Here is an 18888-nt window from a genome sequence, read left to right as displayed (position 1 = left end):
AGAAACATTATTCATGCATTTGATGTCGACACCCACAGATGGTTCAATCTGAAGATGTATGGGTGTGTTCCACAGGTGAGGGGATACCATTCATCCTGCGTCTTGGGGAAGGTCATGTATATCTATATGTTGAACAAGACTGCGCTTTCTAATGACATCTACAAGTTGGACACGACCACAATGTTCTGGACTTTAATTAACACCAGAGGCACGCCACCACCCATTTCATCGAGTCACTTTGCCATCATGGGGACAAAGATGTTTATATTTCAGGGAGGGAAAGGTTCGAAACGCTACAACAACATAGGATTGTTTGACACAGAGACCAACAGCTGGTTGAGCACGCCTTCTGCACAGCCTCTTCCAGACAGACACTACTGTAGTAAGGGAGCTTCAATCTTTGCTTATAATACAGAGCTGTACATATTTTGTGGTCAAAACCTGGAACAGACCCCAAATTATCTGTGGAAATTTAATCCAAAGACGTTTTCCTGGAAGAAGGTTCAGCCCAAGGGGAAAGGCCCGAGTTCAGGGACTTCTAACATGCACTGTTGCATTGTGCAAGATTGTGTAATCTTTGTAGGACACCCAGGCATGTACTTCATCTTAGACTTCAGTCCCAGTATGAAGACGTTATGCAAGCTGGCAGTTATTCAGTATGGTCTGGAGCAGTCTGGACTCCCACACAACATCAGGTGGGAACTGGCAGCCATGACTGATGGAAACATTTAGCAAACCAAAAAAACAAACAAATAAGCACCAAACCGACCTAAACTAACACAATATATAAACAATTCATTGTTGCAATGAACTCTCAGACTCAGTCACTGGCTTTATCAGCAAGTGCATAGACGACTAGACGAAAGCCAGTTCGGATCTATCCCAATCAGATACTATGGATCGACAGCGGAGTGCGTGTACAACTGCATGAACGGGGCGCTGGTTTCAGATCCGGCAACGTGGAAATGTGCAACACGTTGCCCTAAACAGCGCCATCAGGAAGGCAAAAAAGGCCTACACTGCAAAGATGCCAATTCAGCAGTGGCGACATCAGGGGCACGTGGCAGGCGGTACAAAGCTTGAAGGACGGCAAAGCAAAAAACAGAAGTGAGGTGAACCCGCCTGCCTCCCTCCCCAACAAACTGAACTCCTACTACGGCCGGTTTGAGACCAGCTCCAAATCGCGGCAGCCAAGCGGGGCCATCAGCAGCACCAGCTAAGGAGACCCCCCTAACCATCTCGGAGGAAGACGTGCGCACAGCCTTCACACGGGTCAAGATCCAGAAGGCGGCGGGACCTGATTCGAGGGCCGGGTCCTCAAAGCATGTGCAGACCAGCTGGCGGGTGTTTTAGCTGACATCTTCAACCTCTTCCTCTCCCAGGCTGTGGTCCCTGCAGGGTTCAAAATGTCAACCATTGTGCCCATTCCCAAAAAGGCCAAAGTGACATGCCTGAATGACTGGAGACCTGTCACTCTCACCCCGATAGTCAACAAATGCTTTGAGAAGCTGGTGAGGGAATACATCTGCTCCTCGCTACCTGCCTCGCTGGACCCGTGGCAGTTTGCATACCACAAAAACAGGTCCACCGATGATTCTATTGCCATGGCTCTCCACACCGTCCTCTTGCACATGGACAACAAGCTGCTTAAGGACACATATGTACATATGCTGTTCGTGGACTACAGCTCAGCATTCAACACCATTGTCCCCGCAAGCTTCGAGACCTAGGGCTACACCCAAGCATGTGCGACTGGATACAAGACTTCCTGTCCAACCGACATCAGGTGGTGAGAATGGGTAGCATCACATCTGACCCCCTGACCCTCAACACTGGAGCACCCCAGGGATGCGTGCGTTCCTCGGAGTACACATCGATGAGGACCTGAAATGGGAGACACACACCACACACGTGAGGAAAAAGGCTCATTAGCGACTGTACTGGCTCCGCCGCCTGAATAAGTTTGGAGTAGGACAACCTCAGGCTGTACTACAACAGCTCAGTTGAAGGCGTTCTATCAGGCTGTGTTACGGCCTGGTACGGGAACTGTACTGCCCGAGAAAAGATCAGCCTACAGCGAGTAGTACGATCGGCAGAGCGCATAATGGGAGGCGATCTCCCCGCGATCCAGGAACTGTACAGAAAGCGGTGTGTAGTCAAAGCCCAGCACATCATCAAGGACAAGCACCACCCAAGTCACAAACTGTTCAAACCCCTACAACGACTGTGGCCAGGCAGGGGGGCCTACCGCAGTATCAAGAGCAGCACTACCAGGTTCTGGAGCAGCTTTCACCCGGCTGCCGTCAGACTGCTGAACAAGGCATAGGCCTCGTTCGTCAGCCTGATGGCAGGCGGTGCTGTCAGGCTGGTCTCGGACCTTTGCTCTTCCTTGAACCTACCTGTGGATTATACCAGGGACAAAATCATTGGATTTAGCTCTTCCTTGGACCCACCTGTGGATTATACCAGGTACAAGTGACTTGACTTTTTTTCTTTGCTCTTCCTCATGGACCTACTTGGGGATTACCAGTGTCAGTCTACCTTCTGTGAATTATACGGTCGACATACACTGACATTTTGCACCTTAATCCCATGTACAACGCACTGACATTTGTCTTTTTATTGTGTTTTTTTTTCCTAGCACCTTAACGTCCATTAGTATATATCATGCACAGTATACTGTACATCTGCTGCTATGCTCACGCACCTTATATCTTAAACAAAGATAACTTGTTGTTTCTTTTTGTTCTCTTGTTTGATCTCCTTCCCCCCCCCCTCCCCTCCCCTCTCCTTCCCATTCTTTTTTCTATGGAAATAACGTTATGATGGGTAACGTTATTTACAATGTTATGCACAAAAATGAATGTCACCCACTCTTTTACTTCTGTAAATCTGTGTGAATCTGTGAAAATAAACCTGATTCTGTGAGAATTCTGAGATTGAAATTTTCCCCTGATCCACAGCGCTCCTCCGCTCAAAAGGCGTCCTCTATGGACACAACACCTAAATGTGTGCTTATGTGGGTAAATTAAACTAAAAACTTTGAATGAAATTAAAGAGTAAATGTGTGTTTCTATGTGAATAAAGCAGTGATGAGGGAAGTCGGGAGCCGACGAGAGGAGAGGCCACTGAAGGGCCACGCAGGCCCCTGAGCCAGGGCGGGACTCAAACCCACAACCGGTGAGTCTTGAGGTCTATTTAGTGTTTATTTGTGATAGAAAGCACACGATACCTATGCATCCATCTACTGATGTCTGTCTGTCTGTCCGTCTGTCCGTCCTTCTAAACACAGGCCGGGCAGGCCAGACATACAGGTACACACACACAGTCATCGACCAATGGGAGAAAAGGTGAAAGAGGAAGAAGAGGAGGAAGAAGAAGAAGAAGGAGAAGAGGAAGGAGAGGAGGAAGTGGAAGAGGAGGAAGGGGAAGAAGAAGAGGAAGAGGAAATTAAATAGTGTCATGAGTCATGAATGCAGCCGTGTTTGTATCTTCTTGAATAAAGAGCTATATTTCAACAAGGTTTATCATCCATCTCTTCCACATGAAAGCAATAAAGCAGCAATGTTGTTTGATGCAATAGAATGTTTTTTTGCAATCTCATTTATTACCAGAAGTGGGACAAAGTGGGAAGAGTCAAGTCATGAGTCATTGGGGTTAAAGTGAAGTCCAAGTCGAGTTGCAAGTCTTTTTAGATTTGATCAAGTCAAGTCTAAAGTTGACAATTTTTTGTCATGAGTCCATGTCGAGTCTCGAATCTAAGTCATGAGGCCACACCTCTGAGGTATACTGTAGGTCTCTTGTCCTCTCTCTCTCTCTCTCTCTGTCGTTACTGTAATGTTAATGTATATGTCTCTCACTCTCTGTGGCAATAGAAGTTGATTTATTTGTAGCATTAGCTCACTATGCTACAATCTTCATCGACGTACCTATCTTTGTGCAACATATATTGTCAAATGAAGTTCGACTTTGTTGCGTCTCCATCTTTGAATGGAGAAAGCCAGGTCTGTTGTTTAGTAGTAGTCATTTTTTTTTTTCAAATCCTGAGGAAAATAGAGCATGCTTACTTGATCAGGGAAGACATTTAATTTTGAACTTCAGGCAGTACCACCTGTCAACTAGTAGTGGTCAAACCAGGCAACATGATATAGGACTATATTTCTCGATAAATAAAGGCGATGGAAGACCAAATACAACAACGGCAATTGTGTAATTTATATCAGTTGTTCTCAAACATTTTAATATCCAGGACCGCCAAATTGGTCATATTTGGTCGCAGACCCTCACAGGACTCCCATTAAAGATTGGTGACTTTTCATGTTTATTCCAGATTGAAATATCAAAATATTTAGAAAATAGCAACTACAGTAAGTGGTACAACTGATTTTGACACTGTATTAATACATTTGGCTAGGGAGGTCTTGGAAACCCCTCAAAGACCCTATCAACCCCAGTTTCAGAACCACTGATTCATGCTGTTTTAATATGCTCATCAATACAGATTGGCAGACATGTAATTTTGTTCACAATAAAAACTACATAGTGTAGCTTTAAGCAAAAATGAAGTCAGCCACTGCAGTGACCCAATATAGACAGCTGATGTCATGACATCCTCCAGTCCAAATATGGATATCTTATGGATATATCTTATTGATATGGATCCCTGATCCAAATAAGGACATGTACATCACATCATGAATAGTATAAAAGGAAGGTCCTCACAGCCCACATGAGCACATGTTAGAGCTGACACAAACCTGCTGATAGCTGTCCCTGACATCACACACTGATAAACAGTCTCTGAAACCCATAATAGTTCTGACCCCACATCCTGAAGTGATTCTAAACACATTCTATCACACAGTGAGGCGTACGATGTTGCACTGGACACTTCATCTGAAATATGAACAAAAGACAGGCCGGAATACCGTCACAGTGGGGCACACGTTGTACTGCTTTGGAGGAGTCTATAGCCGTGGTCTCATTAAAGTTAGCGTCTTCAACACAGTGACTTTGTGCTGGAGGACGTTGTCCTCAGTGACAGGAGAAGTTCCCTCCAACCCCCAGGGTCACGCAGCAGTACTGATTGAAGCTGCTGTTTACATCTGGGGGGGTTTTAAACACGACACATTCAACAAAGTGCTTTATGCATTTGATGTTGACACCCACAGATGGTTCAAACCCAGGATGTCTGGGACTGTTCCGGAGGGGAGGTGGCACCACTCAGCCTGTGTCTTGGGGAAGGTCATGTATATCTATGGAGGAATAGCCGAGACTACAGTCTCTAATGACATCTACAAGTTGGAAACCACCACTATGGTCTGGTCTTTAATTAACACCAGAGGCACTCCAGCACCTCATTTACATAACTTTGCCACCATGATCGGGACAAAGATGTTTTTATACTACAACACTATCAGCGTGTTTGACACAGAGACCAACTGCTGGCTGAACACACCTTCTGCACAGCCTCCTCCAGAAGGACGCAGGAGTAATTCAGCCTTTGCCTAGAATGGAGAGCTGTACATATTTGGTGGTAACAACTTTACACAGAATCTGTGGAAATTCAACCCAGAGACCATCTCCTGGAAGAAGGTTCAGCCCAAGGGGAAAGGTCCGAGTTCAAGAGCTTCTAGCATGCATTGTTGCATTGTGGGAGATCGAATACTCTTTGTAGGATGCTCAGACCTTTACATCTTAGACTTCAGTCCCAGTATGAAGACGTTATGCAAGCTAGCAGTTATTAATTACGGTCTGGAGCAGTCAGGACTCCCTCACAACATCAGGTGGGAACTGGCAGCCATGACAAAATAGAAATGTGTGCTCAGAGTATGGAGTCTGTGAGTCCACAGTTCGGGCAGGTCAGACATGATGGGACCAGTCATCGACCAATAAGGGAAGAGGAGGAAGAGAAAGTAGATGAGGAGCAAGGAAGCTAAATTAAGGAATTTCCAGCAATTCCAGCCAGCAGATTCGTCGCACTGGGTGGCAAAATGTAGCCGGGACTTTGATGGAATACATTGGAGTCAATGAGGGCCTTTATAAAATACTCGGTCCAGTAAAAAAAAAGAAGACATATCACACATTGTTATCTGCTGTGTTGCTTTTCGACGCGTACACTGTATAATTTCATAGAGGTATGCCAAAGTATCGTGAGAATCTCCATCATTGTCAGTCTGACAACCAAATCTCGCGATACTACTGAGCCTGAAACGATACCTGCCGCTATTTAGATGCCTCAATAAAACTATCTACTGTGCACATCGAAAAACCAGTGGTCACAAAACAACCTGATATGTCGTCTTTTATATTCCTGAATCGATTTCACGACGACGCTCTCAATCGTTCAGATATAGACTTTGTGCTCTCGTCCACTGTGATGTATTTCATCGAACTCCGGTGTGAGTTTGCCACCCATGAGTGTCATGGCGCATGCCCAGCATCCAGCGCCTCTCTTCCTTAATCTACCTTCCTTGCTGAGGAAGAGGAAGTAGAAGAGGAAGTAGAGGAGGAAGAGGAAAACAGATTATGCAGTTTTTCAGTCTTTCTGTCTTCTTGAATAAAGAACTACATTTCAACAAGCTTATAATATTTGTCTCTTCCATATGAAAACAATAAAGAAACGTTGTCTGATGTGATAGAAATGTTTTTTTTTTATTGTAATCTCATTAATTACATGAATTAATCTCTAATATGCACACATATTCACTGCTCAACAGAAGCTTTGTCTTTAAGCCAGAGGCCCCGCCCACTCTGTGACTGCAGGAAGTTATTTTTTTCTCTTTTTTTTTTCCTTCTCATCGTTGCCATAGAGACCTCATCAAGCCTGGCTCAGATAGTTGGGTTCCAATCGTCTTACTAAGGCTTGATAGATTCCACACCCCACTAACTATTGAGGAGCCATTTGGCAAGGCATGGAATTATCCCTCAATAACTCAGCAACAGTTTGATTGTAAAGCAAGGTGGGACTGATATAAAGATTACCTTTGTCACCTCTGTACTAAGAAAACACAAATGGCTAAAGGTCCTCACCAACCGGGGGTGTTCTTTTATTTATTTGTCTGAAAATATAAGTTTTTTTTTTAGTTGACTGTTGTTTGTGTAATGACTGAGTAGGCCTACATCCATACAGAAGGTGAACATTACACCGATAGAGACACGCACATTTTTAATCGGAGGTTTGGTGCAATAGTTTTTATGCAAAAGTCCCGCTGGCGATTTTTGAAATTGTTTATTTATCATACTACTGGTGTGTAAAGACCTTAATAAAACCACATTTTCTTACATTTATGAAAAAAAAAGAGAAGTAAAAACAGCAGTGACCTCCTGAGTCTTCTGACCAGCGAATTATCCACTCTTGAAAAAAAAGAAAGAAAAACAAATCTTCCTGAACTCAAGGTTCAAGCACAGACCTCTGAGCTGTACACAGCCAAATCTGGGGGTGTTAATTTAACAAATGGAACCCAATGGACCCCTAGGGGTCCAAGGGTCCATTCTCGGAGCTTGGACACTCTCAGAGTTAAGGGACACGCGTAAGCATCCATTTGGTTACATTTGTAGACTCTCAGAGTTAAATTAACACTTGAGAACTTCACTGTGTATAGTGGTTCAAAATCAGCCCTAACATAATCACAGGCTTTAGAATTAAGATTCAAATACATTGGAAATGTAAAGTAGTGGATGGTGACGACAACGTTACACCTCTGTGTCTCTAAAACAGGCACAAGAGAACAAAGTCGGTAACATTAAGCGTCACAAACATGGAAATGAAAACCAAACGGCTCAACTCCTTTAGTCATAATCATTGGTTCTTAAGGTTGAGTTCGGGGGACCATCGGGGGTCCAAACGGGACCCTTATGGGTCCGTAACTCTCCGATTTAAATAGAGGATTTTACAGTGTAGATTGGGGTTCCACTACCGTTTGGTTCGGTAATTCATTACAAGAACCCCCAGTTTGATGCATTCATTAGTTCACGGACCCCCATTTGATAAAACGTTTTATCCCTGGGACCCCACATCTGCACTGTAAAATCCTATGTGTTAGTATAACTCTGAGAATGTACAAATGGACTCCAAATTGATCCGTTGCACACTCTCAAGTTATAGACCCGTAAGGGTCTATTTGGACCCACTGTGGTCCCCGGGCCTTATGTTGAGAAATAGTGGTCATAGTAGTTATGGTCCCTTTCGCTCATCAGCTGATCCGCTGATAAAAGCTCAATTGAGACCTTCTCCAGCAAGAAATGAGTTCAGTACCATCTAACGCAGTGGTTCTCAAACTCCTTTAATTCCAAGGACCCCCATAACTCTAAGAGTGCACATTTGGTTCCATTTCTACGCTCTTAGAGTTACAGACCTGTAAAGGGTCCATTTAGAACCCCCTCAGTGACCCCTAAGGCATTGGTTCTATAAGTGGGGTCCGGGGACCCCCAGGTGTCCTTGAGGGAGTTCCAGGGGGTCCCCAGCTAAATGATGGATAGTTAGGAGCCAAATGGACCCTTAAAGGTCTGTAACTCTGAGAGTGTACAAATGGAACCAAATGGACCCGATAGGGTCCATTTGTACACTCTCATTGATTTTACAATATGAATTGGGGTCCCAGAGATAGAAATGCGATAAAATAGGGGTCCGTAGCCTTATGCATGCCAAACTGGGGGTCCTTCAATTAAAATGGTTGAGAATTGACTGCTAGAGCTGTAAAAATCATCTCTTATGGGGGTCCGTGGCATATCTTTTCAAATGGGGGTCTGCGGGCTGATAAGTGTCAATTTGGGGGTCCTTGACATGAACCAGTATGAGAACCACTGCCCTATGGACCCCACTTTGAGAGTCACTGCCCTAATGAGAATATTCTGTCCACTGATTGCTAGTACTCACTCCCATAGTACCTGCTACGTCATCAATTCAATCAATCGATTCAATCGATCAACTGATGCATCACCATAAAAGTGCAAATACAATGTCATATACATTTTATACTAGATCTTATGTCACAAAAAAATGTGTATTTGATTTGCTAATCTACGAAAATACACCTTCAGCATTGTTGGATTGTTCAGCGGAACCATCATGTTAATCAGTTATTAGGGTTAATTGGCATTCAGGTGGTGCAGGGGTAAAGTACCTGCCCACCACTGTGGAGTTTACGGGTTCAAATCCACCGCGGTGGTGCATTCCGGCACCAGAAAAAAAGTTATAGAAATAAATGGCTACTCTAAATAATCATTGATTTTTTTCATTAGTCATTCGTTAATCATTAAACGGTAATATCAACACCTTCAAGTGCTACTCTGCTGACCGATTAGGTTAATTCCAAAGATGAGTACCGTCAACTCATTATCTACATTTTGAACTAATTAAGCGGAACACATTGATTCACAGTGGTTTTGATATTTCAAACTATTTCTACACACATTACATATTTGTACTTTTTTTGCCAACGTAGGTTTTCTATAGGATCCATGATGTAGTTCAGCAGGATTTATTGGTATACATTGTTTGTTCATAGGAAATGTAGAGGACAGTTCAAGCCACAGCTTGCAAATCCAGTCTCAAGTGGTGTACAATATATTGGCATGTCACGTCCTTGACCGAACCCAAGTCACGTTTTGGGACATTTCTCACCCATTAACATTGCCTTCAGTGTCAACCCACAAGCCAATTTAATATAGAACATTATATTTTTGAAATGAATATAAAGTTAAGATTTACATTTTTATCACCCGGAATCAGTGACATTATCACACTGTGACATTATACTGTACTGTTTTACTGAACTTAATGAAACCTATGTTAAGTTAAAGTATTCAAACATGTGACATCACAGTGAACCAGTGACATCACAGTGAACCACTGACATCATACTGAACCTGTGACATCACCAGATTGAAATAAACGGCCACTCCCTCCAGGAAAACGACAGCAGCAAATCTCCCTAATCGCTACCTGGCAACAAGTCAAGCAATATGATGCATAATAATACAATGATACAATCTATACAAAAATATATGACGCTATAATGACTCATTCAGAGAGGAAGTCATACTGTATTCCTATCACCACTGAAAATCACCTTAACAAGTCATTTAATTAGGAAACTTTACTGCAAATTGGAAAATTTCCTTGTTCAGTCCATTGGCAGCTGTACGGTCAATACCTAATTAACAGACTAGTTATAATGCTAATTGCTTCCCATATCCAACACGTGTATATCGTCTCGGTCAGGTGGAAACCTCTTACGTATGTCCAAAACTGTTACTTTCAGGAGTTAAATTTACAAAAAAAAAAAAAAAAAAGTTAGAATATGGAGATAGGAGATTTCTGCCAGACAGCAACGTTAAGATAGACGGTAGAGTCATGCAGTTCATCCGGACAAAGCATTTCCAATGACGTGACGACAGTCCAGGTGAAATGCCTCTATTGTTCATGTCAAGGTAAGACATCGCATCGTGTTGATGCTCAAAAGCATCGCCGCATCCTTAAATCAACAAAAAAGTATTTCTTGCAGACCCTCGTAGCCGTGGTAATAACTTAAGCTCATTCTGAAAACCAGCCGAACCATGTCAACTTTAAACATAAACCATGCCACCATCTCTTAAAACACATATCTCTATTCCCTGATGTACATAAAACATACTCCATTACATTCTCTTCACCTCTTTGACCCTCTTACACATAACCACTCGCCAACTGAAACCAAACATTACAATGGATCCTAACCACAAAGGACATACAAATTACAGGTTGCAGCTTTTAAAAAAGTGGATGTGTCATTCTTTAAATTATACTCATCGTACCACACTAGCTTCCACAGTGATATTACCATTCTGTTTAATATTAAATCATGAATGTGACATGATTTAAATTAAACTCATCATACCACACTAGCTTCCACAGTGACTTTAGCATTCAGTTTAATATTAAATCATGAATGGGACATGATTTAAATGAAACCCTATCCTACCACACTAGCTTCCACAGTGACTTTAGCATTCAGTTTAATATTATATCATGAATGGGACATGATTTAAATGAAACCCTATCCTACCACACTAGCTTCCACAGTGACTTTAGCATTCAGTTTAATATTAAATCATGAATGGGACATGATTTAAATGAAACCGTATCCTACCACACTAGCTTCCACAGTGACTTTAGCATTCAGTTTAATATTAAATCATGAATGGGACATGATTTAAATGAAACCCTATCCTACCACATAGCTTCCACAGTAACTTTAGCGTACTGTTTGTTTAATATTAAATCATTAATGCGTCATTATTCCACGTCATTACGCCAGCTTCCACAGTGACATGAGGCATACTATTTAACCACTTGAACTGCAGCGTGCCTATATTCTGGGGGAACAGTTACCAAAAATAGCAGAGCTTGTGGATCGGCAAGTTTTGGCGAAGAGGTTTGGTGCAGACTGGGGGGGGGGGGGGGGGGGCGGGGGTACTAAAGTGCAGCTGTAACTCAAGTCCGGTTCTCTAAGACTATACGGTTTAAGTTGTTATTATTAAGACATTCAAGGGAAGAAGGGAAGTGACCGCTGTCTTTGGCAAAGGAAGTGATTTGGTTTTCTACATGAAGTAGGTTATGATGAACAAGTCCACACATATACAGCACAGAATGGGAACCTACCGTTAAGACTACTTTATATAAGACTTGAATTCCATCGGATTCTTCCAAATCTAGATCTCCAATAAGTCTCTAGCGCTAACAAACAAACAGAAATGCAAACACAAATTGTTAAGTAGCAGTGACCAGGACATCTATAACACCCACTTATTACACGCTACTAGCCAAAGTCATTTGAAGAGTAATACATTACAAAATACTGGTTAGATATTCATGTTGATAATGCGTGTGATGCCCTTCACTAGTGAAACTGTCACTCTCAAAGCAGTTCAAATCCCTTATAGGAATGTAGGCTGTTTTGTACTATGGTATACAATATCATCTTCATCATCATCATCATCATCGCCGTCCATTCAGAAGTGTTGTGCTTACATTGTCATAAATTGCTGGTTGTATGAGAGCGAGATAGGGGGAGATCGCAGCTGCACATGTTATGTCACAAAAAAAGCTACAATGAAAATAGTTAAAATCGCCCAAAACATATCACCCTCATCAGACATAATCTAAGCAATCAAGTTACATAATCAACTCAAAATTAAACTACAGATATATCATCTTTCCAGCAGAAGCAATCAGTTTGTAAATGGAGATAATTGTTTTTCCAACTTGTACTTTGTGTAATTTTGTTCAAACTGAAAATGTTAAGGACCGTGCCATGATATTTTAGAGGCAGGGCGTTCAGTGCGTTATGATTGGCTGTGTATCGTGTTTACAGACGGCGTTCTACTTCTGGCTTCTGATTGGACAATGAAAGGCATGTATGTATTTTGCAGCAGCAAATGTCGCAAACCACGCTCCCATTGTTGTGATTTTTTTTTACATCACTTGACAACAAGGCAGCAGTGTTGCCAAGTCTGTTTATTATAAGTGACTTTGGGCTTGTTTTTCTGTAAAGTGGCTTGTAAATATTTGTAGTTTTATTTAAACTTTTTTTTTTGAAAATAGCAGATGCATGGGTTAAAGTGGTTATACTGAAGCAAGCCCAAACAAGCAACTACACTTTAGAAACAAGTCCAAACAAGCAACTACACTTTAGAAACAAGTCCAAACAAGCAACTACACTTAAGAAACAAGTCCAAACAAGCAACTACACTTTAGAAACAAGTCCAAACAAGCAACTACACTTTAGAAACAAGCCCAAAAAACTACACAACTCCCAATATTTACAAGCAACTTTACAGAAACGAAAACAAGCCCAAAGTCATTCATAAGATGTGCTAAATTTGCTGGTGTGAAAAGGCACACACGCCAATGAAAGTGCTAAAAAACAAAGGCGGAGCTATGGAAGACCTTTAGTATTTGTTTTGGATAAAAGGTTTGTTCGACTCTGCGGCCCAAAGACTTGAAGACAAACACTAAAAGACATCGCCAAGTGCAACTCCAGGTTCGACATAATGCACAGTACCTATATGTTAAATTACATTCAATTCAAGACTGTCGGCCTGGCCATATTCAGGTCTAACCAGCATTATAAATTACCTTTAATAATTTTGGTGTTAATTAAATAGAGGGTACCAAGAGAGTGAGAATAGAAACAAACAGATGACCAATGTCTATCAAACACTCTTTAGCCTATATAAAAACTATATATATATATATATATATATATATATATATATATATATATATATATATATATATTTATTAATCTGGTTTGCTTGTCTCCGAGTCTGACAAGTTGTGTTTATATTCAAGATTTGAATACTGCTACTTCCTCTATCCATGTTCTTTATACACATGAATCAATCGGTTTCCTCTAACTGCTTTCTTTTAAGTGGACTAATATACGGTGATATTTAGCGCGCAGCATGCGGTGAGCCCGCTATTCTGCTAAGAAATGCTTTAACGTGGTCTTAACCTGCCGGTCAGCTACCCTACAACACCACAAAGCTGGCAGCAAAATAGCTACATTTTGTATGATTATCAGGCTTATTGCTCAATACAAAAAAGATACACTCCTTAAGAGACGTGTATTAGCTGGTCTCACATGCCGAAAAAACATGTAGCTGGCTCACCGTTTATGCTAGGGTTAGTAAATCTCTATTATGATTAGAGAAAAAGTGAAGTTGACGCTTTGCAGATCTGTTTTACATTCCCAGGGCATGAAAGCCGTGTGGTGGTTGGTCAACAAAAAGACAGATTCCGGGGAAAGTATGTCGTACATACGAGTCCGGTCCTTATACACTTTCTGCCGTATAGTCGTAGTCCTGTACCATGCTTTTCTCCTGGTGAGATGAGAAAAGGCGCTGCTTGGGACCCAGATAGGCTCTATGCACAGCAGCCATATTTTCACTTCCTTCGCAGGTGTTACCAATGATACTAATGAAGGCTCTGTTCCATTTAGTGTAGCACAGTGGTTCTCAGATTTTTCAATTTCCACGACCCCATAACTCTGAGAGTGTACAAATGGAACCAAAGGGGCCATTTGGAAACCCCTTAAGGAACCCTGGACCCAAATTTTAGACTCACTGGTGTAGCACAGTGAGCCAACATATACAATATCAGCACCCTGACTCTGTTTGACCAGAATGGAACAGAGACTTCATTAGTATCATTGGTAACACCTGTGAAGGTCTTCGTTATATGGCTGCTTTGCATAGAGCTTATTATGAAGGACCTACTCTTTCAGCATTTAGTTTGACGTCGTTCCAGTCGCTTGATTTGACACGCGACTCAAGTCTGTTTTCCATTGAAATGATATGAACAGTTTTCTCTCCATTTCCGCTGCTTCCTGCGTGTGCTTTCTGTGGTCGGCGGACAATGAAGGCTCGGTACACGTGCGCCGATGTGTTAGTTGTGAACACGGGTGTTCACACACAGTTCCGTGCTCATATGTTTGTTTGTTTGTTTGTTTTGTATGAGAGGCTAATGCTTTGTAACATACACGTTGTTCCCGCGTTCCCATCAGAAGGTTTAGAACCTTCGACTCTGTGGAACCGTGTGAAGTTGTATTTGTGGACTTGAGTGACTATGGGCTGTACATATACCACGGTGTGTGTGTGTGTGAGTGTGAGTGTGAGTGTGAGTGTGAGTGTGTGTGTGTGTGTGTGTGTGTACTACTATACACATCTACTAGAAGTTGAGAAGGGTTTAGCCGCTAGGGTTGGAGTTATGCCTGATGTATGCGTGATAAATGGCGTGTACCAAAAATAGCCGAAGTGCACGCTCTCACAACTCGTCGCAGCGAGGCGCATTGTGAGCTTGTAGATCAGCTATTTCTGTCTTTAGGCTTAGAGTTCAGCATGCCATTTCTTTTTTTATGGCATTCATAAAATCGCCCTCCTAACGATGTCCTCACAAGTATATTAATACAAATGTGTGTGTGTGTGTGTGTGTGTGTGTGTGTGTGTGTGTGTGTGTGTGTGTGTGTGTGTGTGTGTGTATGTATGTGGTCGATCAGTAGACACACAGGTCCGGGAACTTCATCTCGTACACAGGGACAGACTGGCGCTGGGGGTGACCGGCTGTGATGGACACCACTCCAGACGGACTGGGAGGAGGCCTATAGACAGCAAAGAATGAAGAGAGAATGAAGACAGATGACCGTTAGTCACCGTTATAGACATTGACTCATTAAGACCTGAGGCTGATCCTACAAATGCCTTCTAAATCAGTAGTTCTCATGATGATTTTTTCATAATTCAAAACTTTTATACACTATAATAGCCTACTGTTTATTTTCTAGCATCTTGGTGCGACTGCAGTGATGTTTGTCCAAGTTTTCCACACTTTTAAAAAAAGCTCTGGGTACAGACACACACAGCTTTTAAGGTGAAAAGGAGCAACTTACCGAATTGTGAGTTCGAAGATTTGGGCCAGTCTGTCATGCAACATGTTGGCCTGGATAAAAAAAACAAAACAAATAAAACAACAAATACAAAACATTCACATTAAGCACTGTACGGTCATCAGATGACATGGGGAACAACTAAATAAAAGGTTGGGGGGAGGGTTCTTTGTGGCTTTTTATCTGCTTAATGCCAAATGTATACTTCACGCTACGAATGGCACTAGGTGCCACATGGACGGACCACATCATAAATGTGCCCACGGCTCACAGACAAAGTCAGAGAGAGAAGGATGAGGCTGGCAGGGCACTGCGTCAGGCACCCTGAACTAGTGGCATGGCAAGCAAACTGACACTGTGGGAGCCAACCCAGGGCAAAGCCAGGAAAGGCAAGAAGCCCAGCGCCACATGCGTAGATGCATTGCGGCACGACAGGCTACAGCGGAGCTAACAACGCTGCTAGAGCTCGAGACCCTGACGCTAGACAGGAGGGTGTGGAGGGCAACACATTTAACCCCTTGTTTGAGCCAAATCTGGGTTGAGCATGATTAGTGGAGCTCCCTCTGGTGTTGCGATTGTGGACGTCATTGACGTTTGTGAAGTAGTTTGTAGATGGATTCAGGAGTCCCGAGTTGGTCTGTTGGTCTGTTGGCTAGACCACACTTTCAATGTTCAAATCCTGTGTGCATGCGTGATGCGATGTGATCAGACAGAAGAGCGATGTTTCAGGACAATGTTGGCAGAATCAGGACGGTATTGATTTAATCATTTGATTCAGGTCCCCCCACTATAACTGAAAGGGCTCTCAGGTTGCTGCTGTATCTTGTGCTGTCTGAGCCTAGGGGGGTGTCAACAGTTAATCAAACTAATAAACTTGATGTTATCCTTTAAATTGTGAATATTTTTTATTCTATTACAGGGGCTCTTCAACAGTTTTCAGGCCAAGGGCCTGTTGTCTATCATTTCAGTTTGATTTATTTAGTTTTGTAAACACACAATACAGTTATTTAGTTAGTTATCGTTTATTTTTTTATTTTCGTTATTTTGTTAGTTTTCGTTAACTATAATAACCGGTGCATGTGCGTGTGTGTTGTTACCTTGGACTCGCAGTGAGCAGCGATCTCCTCGAACGGAGCTTTCTGGAACTTCTCAATCACCAGGCGTCTCTTCTCCTTCTCCAGCTCCTCCTGACCTGCAGTGTCTGGAAGAAAAAAAACAAAACAATCTCCATGCAAATTACAACATGATGAGTCATCATGTTGTAATTTGCAATGTTAAACCCACAATCAATCCTCCATTTCAAGGCAACACAGAAAGGGGGGAACTTTTTTCTTATTTCCACACAACTTCTTTATGCTATATTAATGACATAGTTAAATATTGAAAATGGGTGGATTTCCCCTTTAAGATGAAAACGCCCTGAATGGGGGGAAATGCGGTGATTCACTCTTTCCTTTTATCCACTAATGTAATCTCCAAAGCTGTCCCAGACTACCGAGTGTGAATGCCTTGCAGCTCAAGTGGCGCGGTGAGTCATTCCCTCCCTTTGTCTCAACGCTGTGTCTGAGCTGAGCTGAGCTGCAAGCAGGCAGTGATGAAAGAAGAACTCACATGTTTTACTCAACCGGTTAAGACCGGGAAAGCATCTGTCATTAGATTTTAACCACTTTAACCCTCATCTTATACTTTGCCGATTCAAAAACAGCAGATATACAAGCCGGCGCCATGCTACGAGCTTGTAGATCTGCTATTTTTTGAAAAATCTTGAACATTTTGTGCAAATCTTAAAGCGAACATTTGTAACTCAAATCTTTGCTTCTGGGGGATTCTACAAATGTCTTCTAAATCCTAACAGTTTTTTTTTTTTTAAACATATGTTTCTATATCAGTGGTTCTCAAACTTTTTCATGTCAAGGACCCCCAAAAATATATGTATTTGGCCATGGACCCCCATTTCAAAATATGTATTTATTTATGAAGCCAAGATTGGAGTTAAAAATGTTCGCTTTAAAAATGTATATATATATATTCAAAGATTTGCACACATTTATTTATTTATTTTTTCAAAAATAGCAGATATACAAGCTCTGAGCTTGTACATCTGCTATTTTTGAATAGCCAAAGAAAAAATCACACAGATGCGTTCCCGGTCTTAATGGGTTAAGTAAAAGTATCACTACTCTATTGTAGAAATAAGTCTGTTATAATCAGTGTTGCATCGGTGATTTTATCTTTGGTGGGACGCTGTTTTAATGACGTTACGCGCACATCGCTTAGGACCTTAAGACCGGGAACGCATCTGTGCCATTTTAGATTTCTTTGGGCTATTCAAAAATAGCAGATATACAAGCTCATAGCATGGCACTCGAGAACATTTGTGCAGAGTTTTGAAAACATACTTTAAAAAAAAAATGTAACTCAAATCTTTTCTTCTTTCTATCTTTTGAGATAGGGGATCCTCGGCCAAATGCGTATACTGTATCATTTTGGGGGTCCTTGACATGGAAAAGGTTTGAGCACCAGAGCAACTGATATAGAAACATACATTTTTGAGAAAACTGTTAGGATTTAGAAGACACGTTTGCGGACTGAATGGGTTACATAAAAGCATCAATACTCTGTTACAAGCAGTGTTGATTTTATCTTTGGTGGGACGCTATTTTAATGACGTGGCACACACGTCGCTTAACACCTACACTACAGGATTTAGTCACACAATGGACCATTGATATAGAGGATTCACTCTCACGTTCCTCTCCCGGTATCAGTCTGAACTTCGGCCAATAGGGAGCGAGTATGAGAAATCAGAAAATGATTTGGATGCTTTTCACTGTTGTACGGACAGCAGTTGAAAAGCAATCACTGATTGGCATACTCGCATGGCATACTCGCTCCCTATGGGCCGAAGTCCAGACTGATACCGGGAGAGGAACGTGATCAGTCTGGCCAATGCCAGGCTACCATTGATACGCATCCAGGCTCATTCCTATGTTAATTCACGCTGGTGTGACACTCGGCGGTCGGCAGATTTTGCAAACTTTGTTGAGGTGTGAACTTGAGGGTTGTTTTTAATCGATGCATGTGGCGTGCTCGTGCTCCTGCGTGCAATGAATGAGCAAATGCAACACTGGTTACAAGTACATGTCCGGTATTCAAAATCTATGAACACATTTTGCTGAGGGACCCCCTGGAACCTGGATGTCTAGGTACAAACACCCTGAGGAACTCCAAATCAACCATATGGGGTTTAAGGGGTTAGACATGTTTTCTGATGACATCTGCCATAAGAGTCCATTTCATTATCCAAAGCATCTCTAGGTTTCCACAGTTTTATTATAATTTTTGTATTCTTATAGTATTCCATTTTTACCACGTGAGGCGATCCGTTGGTAGATCGCTGCGCCAATCAGCATACCGATCCTGTGCACACTGCCAAGTAGGCCAAGGAAGCAGTCATGCC

The 18888-nt window shown here is 42.2% G+C and overlaps 1 protein-coding gene and 1 long non-coding RNA gene across 2 annotated transcripts in view; both read right to left on the bottom strand.

Moving 5' to 3' along the window:
- Positions 1–6635: 6635 nt before the first annotated feature.
- LOC311044650 lies at positions 6636–13234 on the bottom strand. Its single transcript, XR_014600720.1, has 2 exons — positions 11220–13234; positions 6636–11052 (listed from the first exon to the last, which is right to left on the bottom strand). It is a non-coding gene; the product is annotated as an uncharacterized lncRNA (long non-coding RNA).
- Positions 13235–14993: 1759 nt separating this feature from the next.
- The window catches only part of efr3a (EFR3 homolog A), a 99462-nt gene continuing 95567 nt past the window's right edge, over positions 14994–18888 (bottom strand). Inside the window, 3 exon segments of the mRNA XM_084056353.1 lie at positions 14994–15143; positions 15432–15481; positions 16526–16629. Of these exon segments, the coding sequence (XP_083912479.1) occupies positions 15038–15143; positions 15432–15481; positions 16526–16629 (260 nt within the window). The 3' untranslated portion in view covers positions 14994–15037.

Source organism: Gymnoscopelus microlampas, assembly GCF_963454915.1.
Source record: "Gymnoscopelus microlampas genome assembly, chromosome: 5".
NCBI classification, from domain to species: Eukaryota; Metazoa; Chordata; class Actinopteri; order Myctophiformes; family Myctophidae; genus Gymnoscopelus; species Gymnoscopelus microlampas.
The sequence above is the reverse complement of the archived record's forward strand: the minus strand, read 5'-3'. Positions and strand labels throughout refer to the sequence as shown.